General features: G+C 41.8%; 1 protein-coding gene across 1 annotated transcript; it reads right to left on the reverse strand.

The window, feature by feature from the left end:
* Positions 1-755: 755 nt before the first annotated feature.
* Positions 756-9,800, reverse strand: LOC104352584 (uncharacterized). Its single transcript, XM_009958962.2, has 8 exons — positions 9,249-9,800; positions 7,777-7,863; positions 7,327-7,560; positions 5,506-5,528; positions 4,511-4,656; positions 3,842-3,942; positions 3,645-3,746; positions 756-2,559 (listed from the first exon to the last, which is right to left on the reverse strand). Exons 1-8 carry the CDS (start codon positions 9,798-9,800, stop codon positions 790-792), a joined length of 3,015 nt encoding a protein of 1,004 aa, XP_009957264.2. The 3' UTR covers positions 756-789.
* Positions 9,801-11,990: the final 2,190 nt, after the last annotated feature.

Here is an 11,990-nt window from a genome sequence, read left to right on the forward strand (position 1 = left end):
AACTTTCATCAAAACAGCAAGTTAACACCTGTCCACTGATTCCCGAACCGTTGCCAAAAGGAACTAAAATGAGTTGCGATTGTTGCTTTTCATAAAGGCAGCATTTCAGAAGCAAAGCTGATGCCCTTCTGCAACGTATAACGAGACCACTGATGTGGTGTTTCAATTTCAGAAGCCTGAGAGAAATGACTGAAACTACATTAGAAGTTGCACCTTCAGTACACATTAAATACACCCTAGAAAAAGAAAACAGCCAAAGGGAGATAGGCAAAACAACTGCTAGTACTGCCCTTCAACAGCCTTTGCTGTCCCCATGGCTCTCCTCCCCTCCCTGCCTACGAGGCGAACGCTGTTGGCTGTACTCTCTTACTGATTCAACCCCAGTGTGAGTGCTGCAGTGCCGAAACATCAATATACAGCTTCCTGCTGCTAAGGCTTTGCTGAACCCACTTCCTGGGACACCTCGGTCCCTACCACCTACACACCCCCCAGGGACACGTCTCAGGAGGTCTGCATGCTTAAAGATACAGCATATACGGTCATACTTGAGTCTTTAACAAGACATGGTTTTTTAGTTGTGTCTTCAGTTTGGGTTGGTACTGTAACAATCACTTTAGTGCATTGTACTTGCTGATAAGCACTTGTGTTTCTAACACACGGACACCTCAATTGGCAAGAATCAGGGAGAATAATAGCTGTAAAATCACAGGTATCCCCACTTTTTAACATGTTAAGTAACATTTATTGAATTCCAGATTATTTAAGTATAGTTATCCTCCATTTCACTCCCTATTTATGTCTCCGATCTTCTTCTAATAGATACTTTGTCTTCTGCAACAGAAAAATATTCTGATGCACTGCTTGTATCAGTAGAGACAATGTTTGACTTAGCTCTTCAGTGTCAGAATCGCTGTCGCTTGGTATTCCTCCTGCCTCGTTTCCTGTAAGCACAGAACCTCCTGAAGATGGATCATTGCACTTGCCAGGAACAGAACAAGCTGCATTCTGAAACTGTTCATCTTCCCTCCTAGGACAGCAAGAGTTGTTTTCAGCAACAGTTTCACTTTCTTCATCTTTTACCTTTATTTCTTGTTTTGTTGCCGTAGTAAGTTGAGTGGAAGATGCATTCTCATATTTAACAGGAAGGACAATTGAACATAAAGGCTGACTACAAGAAGAATTACTATTGGCAAGTGTTTTTGCACTTTCAGTTTTCTTAGGTGAGTTCAAAGGAAAGAATGGCAATTCACATTTTGGATGACTATGTCTAGAAGCAGGCTCAGCACACTCTGAAAATACAGGTTTCCCTAGATTTAGAGGCGTTTTGTCAGGAGATTTCATTTCCTCTGTTTTTTCAGTACTGTTTCGAGACAAAAACATGGAGGAAGTCAGCGAATCAGGGGTATTTCTGACAGGACTTCCAAATGAAAATACTGGTGAAGGCAACTGAAAAGAGTTATTTCTGAAGGAAAAGACACAATTACTGGGGAGAAGGGGGGACTCTGAGACATCATTCACCCCAGCTGCAGTGTTGGTAGCCTGCAGTACTTCAGAAACAGTTGCGAAGGATTCTGAGGCATTGGGGTTTTGTTCCCATGAGACAGATGGTTTCTCTGTATCATGTTCTGCAGTTTCCTTTGCAGAAAGTGTTTTTTCTCTCATGTGAGATGACATATTTTTGTCAGATGGCTTCTCCGATTGGCTAAAAAATGAGGATAATGGTAAAGCCTTAAATGAATTGCTGACTCCTGATTCTGCAAAACAACCCCTTTCTGAATTGCCAAAGGGAAATGAAAAATCTCGCTTATCACTTTCTGCCGAGTCTAAATTAGGACTGGTTGAAGCATCGGAAACTGTTGTTTCGGTTACAGGACCATGTTTTCTAAATTTGCTTTCATCCTGGTTATCAGTTTTATCCACACGAGCACATTTTCCTAGATAAAACTGAGGGAAAACATATTTCTTGTCTTTCTTTTTAAAGGAAAACATACCTGCATCTTTAATAAATCTGGGTAATGTGTTGTTACATGCACTGAAAGCAAAAGGTGAAGCAGAGAGTCTTTCTGCAGAACCATCTAGAAGTTTTGAATCTGAAACAGCTACTGATGCTCCTGGTTTTAAGCTGGATGAAGTGCTAGAATTTGTGTCTGTTTCGCTGGAAACAATAACTGTCGATGCTTGCACTGGCAATTTTTCTTTAATTACTAGGTCTTTACAGTTTTCCGATAAGGCTGGAGTGGTTACTTCCTGGGAACTTCTCTGATGAAATAATTTTAAGTCACAATTTGTTTCAAAAAAGTTCACATTTGTGGATGGGATGCTGCAATTACTGGTTCCAGAAAAGCTTCTCTCGTCAAATCCATCTCCTCTTTGCAGGGTACCCGTTTTTACTTTAGTGTTATTTGCTTTGGTGGGTGAAGAAACAAAAGGAGTTCCTGAGGACCTATCCTTCAAAGCCTCGGCAGTTACAAATTTATACTTTTTATTTGCAGGTAAAGTTTGTATCTTGAACTCATCTGAGAGCTTCTGACGTTCCATATAGTATTTGTAACGTAACTCCTACAATTACAGCAAAGAACCCCATTAAATAAAATGGCATTTGTGGATTCAGAGGTTATAAAACTCACATACAGTCCTAAGACTGAAGAAAAGTTTTTGTATATTCTATAGCATTTACGATGTATTTTTCCATTGCTGCTAGAAGGCAATGGAACACAAGTCATTATGGAAAAAAGTTCTTTAAAAACAATTGAACAAGATGCACATGGAACCCTGATGACAAAGTAGGTTTTGAAATAGGAGAATACAGAAAACTTTATTTAAAGTCAATGTCAAAACCAGATATAACTAAAAATAGTAGCTTTTACATTAAGTGACAAACTCTCAAGTTGTTATGAAAATAACCATCTGAAACCAATTTAGGTGGTGGGGATTTTTTAGGTCATTTGGTTGTTTTTTATTACTAGATACAATAACTATATAAATTGTATTCTCAATGGGAATAGAAAACAGATGTTCCCCAAAATAAGAAAAAGAAAAATAATTCTACATTTACAGGACCTAAGCAACATTTTCATTTAATCATCTGCCATTGGTATTCTCAGAACATACATTATGTGATTCACTGCCAGCCATGCTTCACTAACTAGAATCATTCTGAACAGAACAATACTCACTCAGCCACTCACATGGAATTTCTAGTAAGTAAAAAAAACCTAGTTGTATAACTAGATCATTGGAAACAACACAAAAAAGACTGAATTCAGTTTCATGTCAAATTATCAGGAATTCAGGTAGTCTTAGAAAAGTGAGTTCTATTATCTTCAGAAAACAGAACACAGGCACATGACTTCCTCTTCAAACAGGCAATAGATAAGCTAATTTGGATTAGAAAGCTATAGGCATGACTCAAAGCCACACTTAAAGTACGTTTTTGAAGTCAATAGAAAGATTAAGTTCAGCTTTCTGAAGAAAAAAGAAAGTAAAATCCTGACAGCTTTAACAACCTGGTCAGATTTACATTCTTTAATTGGAAGGGTAACTATCTACTAAGAAAACTGAAAAAGGTTATAAAAGCTTATTTAGAAAGTTGTGTCATAACAAACAGTAACTTAGCCATACTTACAATGGATGGTCAATCATACCTCATGACTCATGTTCTGAAACGCTGACATTTCTGATATTGACATTAAGCGAGTACAGATCCTGCTACCATCTGCTAGCGCCTCCTCCTGTCCTGCTACAGGCTGAAAAATGTTTTGCAGCAGACATTATAGTTCATTTTGATAAGACAAAATAAACAAAATAGCAGAGTGTTGTAGCCCCATCGTCAATAACTTACAAGAAACGTGTTGGGTATATTCTTCTGGTCCTGCCATTGCTTTATGTTATTTTTAAATAGAGTATTTTTTGTTGAGTTCTCATTTCCTCCAGAAGGTAGATCTATTAGAAAGAATACAAGAATACTGCTGGAGAGCATACTAAGTATGGAAAATCCTGAAAGGTTCCTGTGCATCTAAACACAGATGCAAGAACAAAAGTATATTGCCCTAAGTGAAACTGCAGTACTTGCCAAAACTTGTGTGATACAAAGCAGAGCCCTGTATAAGCAGAGCCCTGTATAAGAAGTTTCCTAAATGCCTGCCTGACACAAAACCTAACATTTTCTGCTATGAGGTAAAAGCATTTAATCAGTGTGTAGTTAACATTCATATTGCACTACAACAAATGCCCATCTAGTTTAGCAACGCACTTCTGACAGTGGTTGTACAGAAAAAGTATCTCCTCCCACACAGTTCCAATAATACAGCCTAGGGAGTTTCACGAGCACATTCACAAAATGCATTTAAAAGCCCTTGATGAATTTATCATCCATTAATTTGTTCAGATGCTTTCTGAACACTTGCATTCTTCTGTCATGCAGACTCTTTATCAGCAATTAGTTCCACAGGTTGCAGGTTCCTAGAGTGACTTCCTGAGTTCTGTCCTATATTAAGTCCTTCTTCCCTACCTTTAACGATGCCTACATTAACGGGCATTAACTTCAAAGCCAAGATTTCATTAACCACAGGTTTGATATCCATCTTCTTTTGGGTATACTCTGGTGGTTTTTCATAGCTGGATGCTATATTCATCAGGTCAAGCTGGGTTTTCATTCTGGAAAAGGAAAAGACACCCAAACACTTTCCTTAAGGCTCATGTGCTAACAACTAAATTGTACATGCCCAATACCAAAAAAATTTAAGAAGAAATCACTAAGAGGGAGAAGAAATCAGAAAAATTAAGTCTTCAATAAAATATCAAGTTTCCTGATTTTTTTTTCTTGGAACTTACTACTTAACAATTATACACAACAAAAATTGCAAGAAGTAGTGCCCGTCGTTCAGCAAAAAGATAAAACACCCTCACTTCTCTTAGTGTACTATACCTGGATCTAAATTACACTCTTTCTTCAGAGGGCATTGCTAACGTTAGTCTGAGCCACAACACATTTTGAAGAACTCCATTTCCAATATTCTTTTTTAAACTCTGCTTAAAAAGTGATAAGAAACGTAAGTAAGAATCTTTAGGAAGAGGTATACAGGGTATGCACACTGCAAACACAAAAACAAAGACACTCCAGAATCTCCATGCATGCTCTTAAAGACTTCCGTAAAAGCTCCAGGCACGCTTCAGTGTTCCTGAGTTTAAATAAGATATCTAAAAAATATTGAATCACCAGGCGTCAATGAATCCCTATACTTGGTTTTCGTCAGGGAGCCAATTCAAAACATCGTTTATCTCTAATCCGAGATAGTAGATCACTAAAATTCTTGATACATTTCCTTAAATTTAGAATACGGAGCATCTAAAAATCTGAAAAAACATTATCATATTTTAATTACCAAATACCTTTTTCATTTTAAGTCGCTGTATCTGACCATATCCAAAGTAACTATTTTCTTAGTTTTTCCATCTTAAAATTACACTAGAAAACTAACGAAGCATGAAAAAAAAAATATATACCTTGTATTCAAGCCACAGGCCACCTATAAATAAAAAAAGAATTTGTAAGATGTGAATGAGTTTTCCTCCAACTTTCAAAAGGAGATTATTGCTTTATCAAAATACTTCAGAGACTGAACTCCCTGTCTTCATTTCACAGAACTATAGGAAACAAACCTGTTAACAGTTAAAAAAAAAAAAAAAAGAGCATCCAAATGTAAAAGAAATATAAGTATATCCGGGACAATGATTTATCTTGTAATCTTTTGTGTTAAAGACAAAAAGAACTCCTTCAGAGCCAAAGGCAGGCATTCAAATAATGAATCATGACCCATACGGTTATCGATTGCAGATGTTCAGATATTCGTAAACTTTCAAATGAAAGACCATCTTGTATTTCTTGGTGAGGGAAGCCTCTGCTACCTGCTTTCAAGATGCTATTACACAGAATAAAAAAAGCTGTCTCTTAGTTTTAAATCAGCCAGAAAATGGCAGCATGAAGTGCACTGTGCTGTAGCCAAGGGGCACAGCCCAAAGAATGGGTAATGAAAAGTAAAAAACTGACTGGATTATAGACTAGCTGCTTCCCTATAAAAACCTGGTGATCTCACTGAACTGAAACTTAAAACAACAGCAACAACCATGACCCACCCCACTGAAATGAGCTGTGTACTGCTATGGGGGCAGGCGGGAAGGTGCTAAGTTTAAAGCATACTAGTCACTGGAGTCAGAATGTTTCTTTCAAAAGTTGAGAATTGCTTTTACTTTGGGAAAAGTGAAATTCTTTAACATGTTGTTATCAGAAACTTAGTCAAACTAAGTACTTTCATAGCTTCTCATTTATCTGAAGGCAGCAAAAAGACCCATTGCAGAAAATGGCAATATGCTGTGATTTCTTAGGAAAACGTAAGCCTCAAAGTTGAAGAAAACACAAATTTCAGTAAAGTACTTGGCGTCATATCTACCATCTGCCTAAATTCCATACAACTGCAGCCAGAATGTTTCACGTAAACGAGATGCAAAGGTCTACACTACCTTAGGTAACACTGAAGATTGAGTTTGTGTCTTGGGTTCCTCCAGCACCTGTCTCTAAATCAGAAACAGCGTTTTGCTCTGCAGTTCCCTTAAGCACTATGAGAAAGACTTCCAGGGTCTTGTACACAGAAGCATATACACTATGTAGTACAGTATGTCAGAAGTACCTAAGCTAGCTTCAAAGAGGCTGATTTATCTCCACTGCACAGCTCAGTGCAAAGTTTACAGCAGGTTTTAAAGGCAGTTAATTGCCTTAGCTCAGGTATCCCAACATGGTACTCCACTGCGCAGCACAGACAATTATCGGTTCTGGCTCCAGTCTTTCTTCAAAAAGTATTTTTAACGTCTTACAAGTTTCAAAATGCAACGGAAGTGCTTAATACACAAAGCATTTCAAAATAAATATGAAAAAGCAAACAACTGTGAGACAACTTTGAAGGCAGCACTAGTAAATAAGTCCCTACCCAGTACCAAGGCAGCTTATTTTAACAGCTGCCAAGCAAGTGTTACAGCAACAGCTCTACAGTCAATATTAGTTTCCTTAGTTTTCAGTGACTAAAGTAAGTATCTACCAAATTCACTAAATATCACTGATAAGCTGTGAAGAAAGCTTTTCAGATTTTTCTAAAATGAAAAGCTCTTATTAAAAAAAGTATGAAGTGTTCAATAATTTTAGTCTGTATTTTTTGTTTGTTGAATTTGGTTTTTTGATCTAGTCATTACCATAATTTACAATCTAGCAGGCTCTATATGACATTTGAGGTTCATTATACAACTGACATCAAATAACAACAAAAAGGACATCACCTCCAGGAAACGTTGAGGATCACACTCATGGACCAGCTTTTCACAATCCTTCAAAAAATTCTCAATGGTCTTCTTGTGAGTTTCCTTCATTTTCTTCCAAATCTGAAATTCTTTCTCTTTTTTACTTCTTTGATTTTCAACATCTTGTAGCAATTGCCCTTTCTTCATTTCCAGAGTTTTGAAAATTTCTTCAAATTCCAGTGCAATTATCTCTGCATCATTGTTCAGCACCATCTAGAAGCACAAGAACATAAAAACAGATAAAAATGCAGTAGCAACGTCTACATGGGTGTCGCTTCCCTAAGCAACTTGAGAGCACACACATGCCACAAGAAGCACTAGCATACTCCATGTTGTGATTAACCCATCAGGAGAACAGAAACAAAGACATATATGTGTGTGTGTATATATATATATATTAAAAAAAAAAATCCAGCATCTGTAACTTACATCTGTATCATTCGATTGACTTGAGATTTCATCCACCAGCTTCTCATTTATTACTCGCATTTGTTTCAGACTGCTGAAGAAGGTTAACTGCAAGACAGTTGAAACACTTATGATGACTGTATTGAGAATTGTTCCGTACAACATATTAAACAGAGCCTGCGATTCAAAACATCACCTAGTAACACCTCATGCTTTCCTGGATCAGTACACAAACTTTCTTTTGCTGTTTCTCTCTCTCTCTAAAACTAATGTTTTTAGGCTCACCTTACAATGCATATTGCTAGAATGGCTACAGGGTTACTTTATAGTTAAAACATTGTTTCCCCTCAGCCCTTTTTTTAACCTCTCCCCTCACACACACACACACAGACACATCTATCACAATCTAATTTCTAATGCTTGTTATGCCAGTTTGACAAGCAACTGTGTGATATTTTTATATTAAAAATATTTTAAATGCCTCACACTAATAAAATAGAAAGCTATAACAGAGTTATTTCTGTTGGTTTTAAACTAAGATTATACCTGCTTTTTTCCTCCTTCACCTCAGTACAGTATCACTAAGTTTTATGTAGGCAGTCCAGTGCAAAGACTGTTTTCCTCTGCTTTCCCCAGTGACACGCAATGGTGACGTGAGAGGGAGGAAGGAAACCAGTGCAAAAGCAACTTTTGGCTTAAAGAATAGTCAGTGCTGTACTTAAACTTTTATACCTACGCTCATCATCACTGCCCTGTTCAATCTGTTTCAATCACTGCACAGCAGAACTACTCTATGACATGCCACCCTGCACACAACTTGCAGAGGGCATAAAAAGCTCACTCTACCCAAACGGTAGCTATTTTAGCAAAACCCACAACTACGGCCACTACAACCAGCTAACCAATCATTCGGCCACACAGTTGCTTTCTTCATGCAAACAGGAATGCATTTTGGGTTTACATTTATTAAATTATTATTTATCTAAACCATCGATTTCTAAATATGTAATTATCTATGGTCCAAATTACCTATACCAGCTCAGAGAGCCTACAAAAAAAAAATATCTGTGGGTGCTTTTTTTTTTGTTAGTAGCACTAACATAATCCTGAACGTGGAAAAATTGGATCCAGACATGTAGAAAACTCTTAGCATCAGTGTGGTTTTTTCAGCAAAGACTGCAAGCCTCTACACTTAAAAAACCCAACTCCTCAGGCGGTTTGGTAAGTTGAGTTCAGATCTGTTGAAACTGTAACACCGCCTGGTCCCCTGCATGTGGTGAAGCCCGAGGGCAGCAGGGCAAGACACACTCCGGTAGCCCACCAACAAATCCAGACTCCCGGTCCGAACCAGCACACACCCCACCGCCTCTCGCCTGCCCACCACATGCCGTTCTTCCTTGCGTTTCTGAGGAAAAACCACCCAGGCCCGGTGGGATCCCCTGTGGGACAGCCCAGCCTCCCAGACGGACCCCTGGCGTGGGGAAGAAGCTTACTTTTTCCTCTTGGTACACAGTGTCGATGAGGTTGACGGAGTGGAAGATGCCTTGGTGCTCCTCAGAGACGCACTGCCCGCACCCCGCCCGGCGGCACATCCGGCAGTAAAGCTGCACCGGCCGGCTCGGGTGCTTCTGGCAGCTTCCCCCGAGCGCCAGCGGGGAAAGCAGGCCAGGCCCCTGCCCCTGCTCTGCCTCCACCGCCCTGCCGATCCCCGCCGTGCCGGACCGGTAGAGCTTGACCACCTCCGCCAGGGTGGTGTTGACGGGCAGGGCGGCGGCGCCGCCGCGGGGCAGCGGGCACAGCTTCCTGCACAGCGGGCACGACACTCGGGCGCCGGCCGCGCCACCGCCAGCGCCCGGCCCCGGCCCCCCCCGGGAGAGGCGGGCCTGCCCCTGGCCCCGCTGCTGCTGCTGCTGCAGGCGGGCGGCCTCAGCCGAGGCCAGGCACTCCAGCACGCAGTCCCGGCAGAAGTTGTGCGAGCAGAGGGGCAGCGTCACCGGCTCCTCGAAGAGGGACAGGCACACGGCGCACGTCAGGCTGGCCTCCATCTGCGACGGGCGGGCGGGGCCGCCACTCCTGCCGCCCCGGGCCCGGCTGGCAGGCGGCCCGGCTGGGCGGCCCCGACTCTCCGCGCCACCGAGGGGCTGCGGGCAACGGCGAGAACACCGAGGACCCCGCGAGCTCCAATCGCCGCCTCCAACCGCCAACTTCCCAGGAAGTGGAACCCGGCAGGGGGGGAGGGGCAAGGAGAGACCCGCTGGCGATTGGGGAAAGAGTGAGATTGACACCGCCGCTTTCCAGTCAGGGCAGACGCGTGGGGTGGAGGGGGGGGTGTGGGGGGTGTGGGGGATGTGAGGGTGTGAGGGCTGCGCCGTGGGGGGCGGGGCGAGGAGGTGTCCGTGCGTGACCACCGGCGGCGTGGGGCGGGGCGGAGAGCCTTGGGGCACGCCCCCTGCCCGGCGCGTGAGCGGTTACGCCCTGGGACGCCCTCCGGGCCCTAGCGCCGCCGCCGCCATTTTGGGACGGGTTCTGGGCGGAGTTCACGCTCCGCGTGTTGCGGGGGGGCCTGGGGGCCGCGCCCTGCGGGAAGCGCGGCGTGAGCACGGCGTGAGCACGGCCGGCCTGGCGGCCTCGTTCTGCCGGCACCTGTGCGCGGAGTTACAGCGCGGTAACCCCACGGTGCCGAGGTACGGCTGTTGCTAGCGGTCTCGAACTACAGCTACAAAATCATCGTCTGTAACTTAAGTTTAGGGTTTTGTTAAAGCTGACAAATTGGGACAGTGCTCATCTCATTCTCACCTCTGTTCTTAGTTTATTTTTCCTCCCAGAGCCGTTACTGGCTTGATAATTACATTATTCACCTGAAGTATTTTGAAATGTGTCAAACTCAAGAGGGACTCAGCTGAAATTTTAAGTGTATTCTGAATCAATAGATTTGTAACATGAAGTCAGTATTTGCAAAAAAGCAAGATGCAGTGGAAATAACGTTGTTTTCGCAGGCTGAGGAGACAGGTGTAAACAGCATAAAGCAACGCATACCTGTGTATTTTTATAGTAGTGCTTTATTCAGTCATATTGAGCTGTACTTGCAGAAGGTACCTAATTAAAAAAAATCTAAAATGTCTCTGTCAAGTTGGAAACCTTGTAGCTGCAGGAGAAGAGCCAAGGGCAGTTATTTTAGTGAGTATTGCCGCGTTTTCCGTCACTTGTGTCTGTTTGCATAAGACACCGACAGGAGGTACAAATACGCAGGCTGGCAAGTCTCATGGGCAGGCTACACTCCGTGTGACCGGGGCATTTAAAAGCAGTGCCGTGTTTTCCTGAGGGTCGAGGACTCGAGGCTGGGCTCTGCCGCCTTTCCTCCTTGCGGTCACCAGATGTCGTCAGACTGCGTTTGCCCGTGTTCTGAGGAGCGCTCAGCCTCATTTGGAGGTGCAGGGTTAGCTATTACTAGTCAACTCCCGAATTGCATCGTCTGGGGCACCCTGGAAATACCTCAGTGCTCTGAGGGTCAATATTCAGTTAATGATTAAAACGAGAGAGGTGCAAATGGAATTTAATCCTCTGGAACTTCTCTGCTCAAAGGTATATAATGCTTCATCTTCCAGTGGTTTCCAGAGTGTGGCACTATACCAAGCATGGTTTAGGGTACTTGATTCTAATTTTTTATTTTGTTTCCAACGGAACAAGGGAAATACCATGAAGTATGTGGGCATTGAAATGAAAGAGAATACAAAAGCACTCCTTGGTGAGTGACTGATAATAGACTGGGGCAGATGGTTAATTTGTTGGTAACTAAAACAGTAAAGTTCAAGTGCATAAAATATGAGGTATAAGTGGGAAAGAAAAGAAAAAAATTACTTAAAGGAAAAAATCATGTGGCTAAAAGTACATAAAGCAAAACATTTTTTCTCTCCAGTATGGAAGTGAATAGGTTCTTCCAGAGCGTATTGTCTAACGTTTGGGATGTTGCGAGACTAAGCAATAAACATACACTTACATGGAGTTATTTTACTCCTTGCTTCATTAACTGATGTTAATCACAGAAACAGAAACATTAATTAGAACTAGGGATAAAATCATGTTCCTGCCAACATTTTTTCTGTCTCAAGAAAGATTTAATATTGGCAAGTGTGTAGCACTGATTTTTCTGTTCTTTTATTATGTGGAATAGGAATCTCTTACAGTTAGTGTACTGTGTATAGCTTCAACTTCTATTTAAAATAGATTTATACAGC

The sequence above is a fragment of the Leptosomus discolor genome, chromosome 4 (genome assembly GCF_034619465.1).
Source record: "Leptosomus discolor isolate bLepDis1 chromosome 4, bLepDis1.hap2, whole genome shotgun sequence".
NCBI classification, from domain to species: Eukaryota; Metazoa; Chordata; class Aves; order Leptosomiformes; family Leptosomidae; genus Leptosomus; species Leptosomus discolor.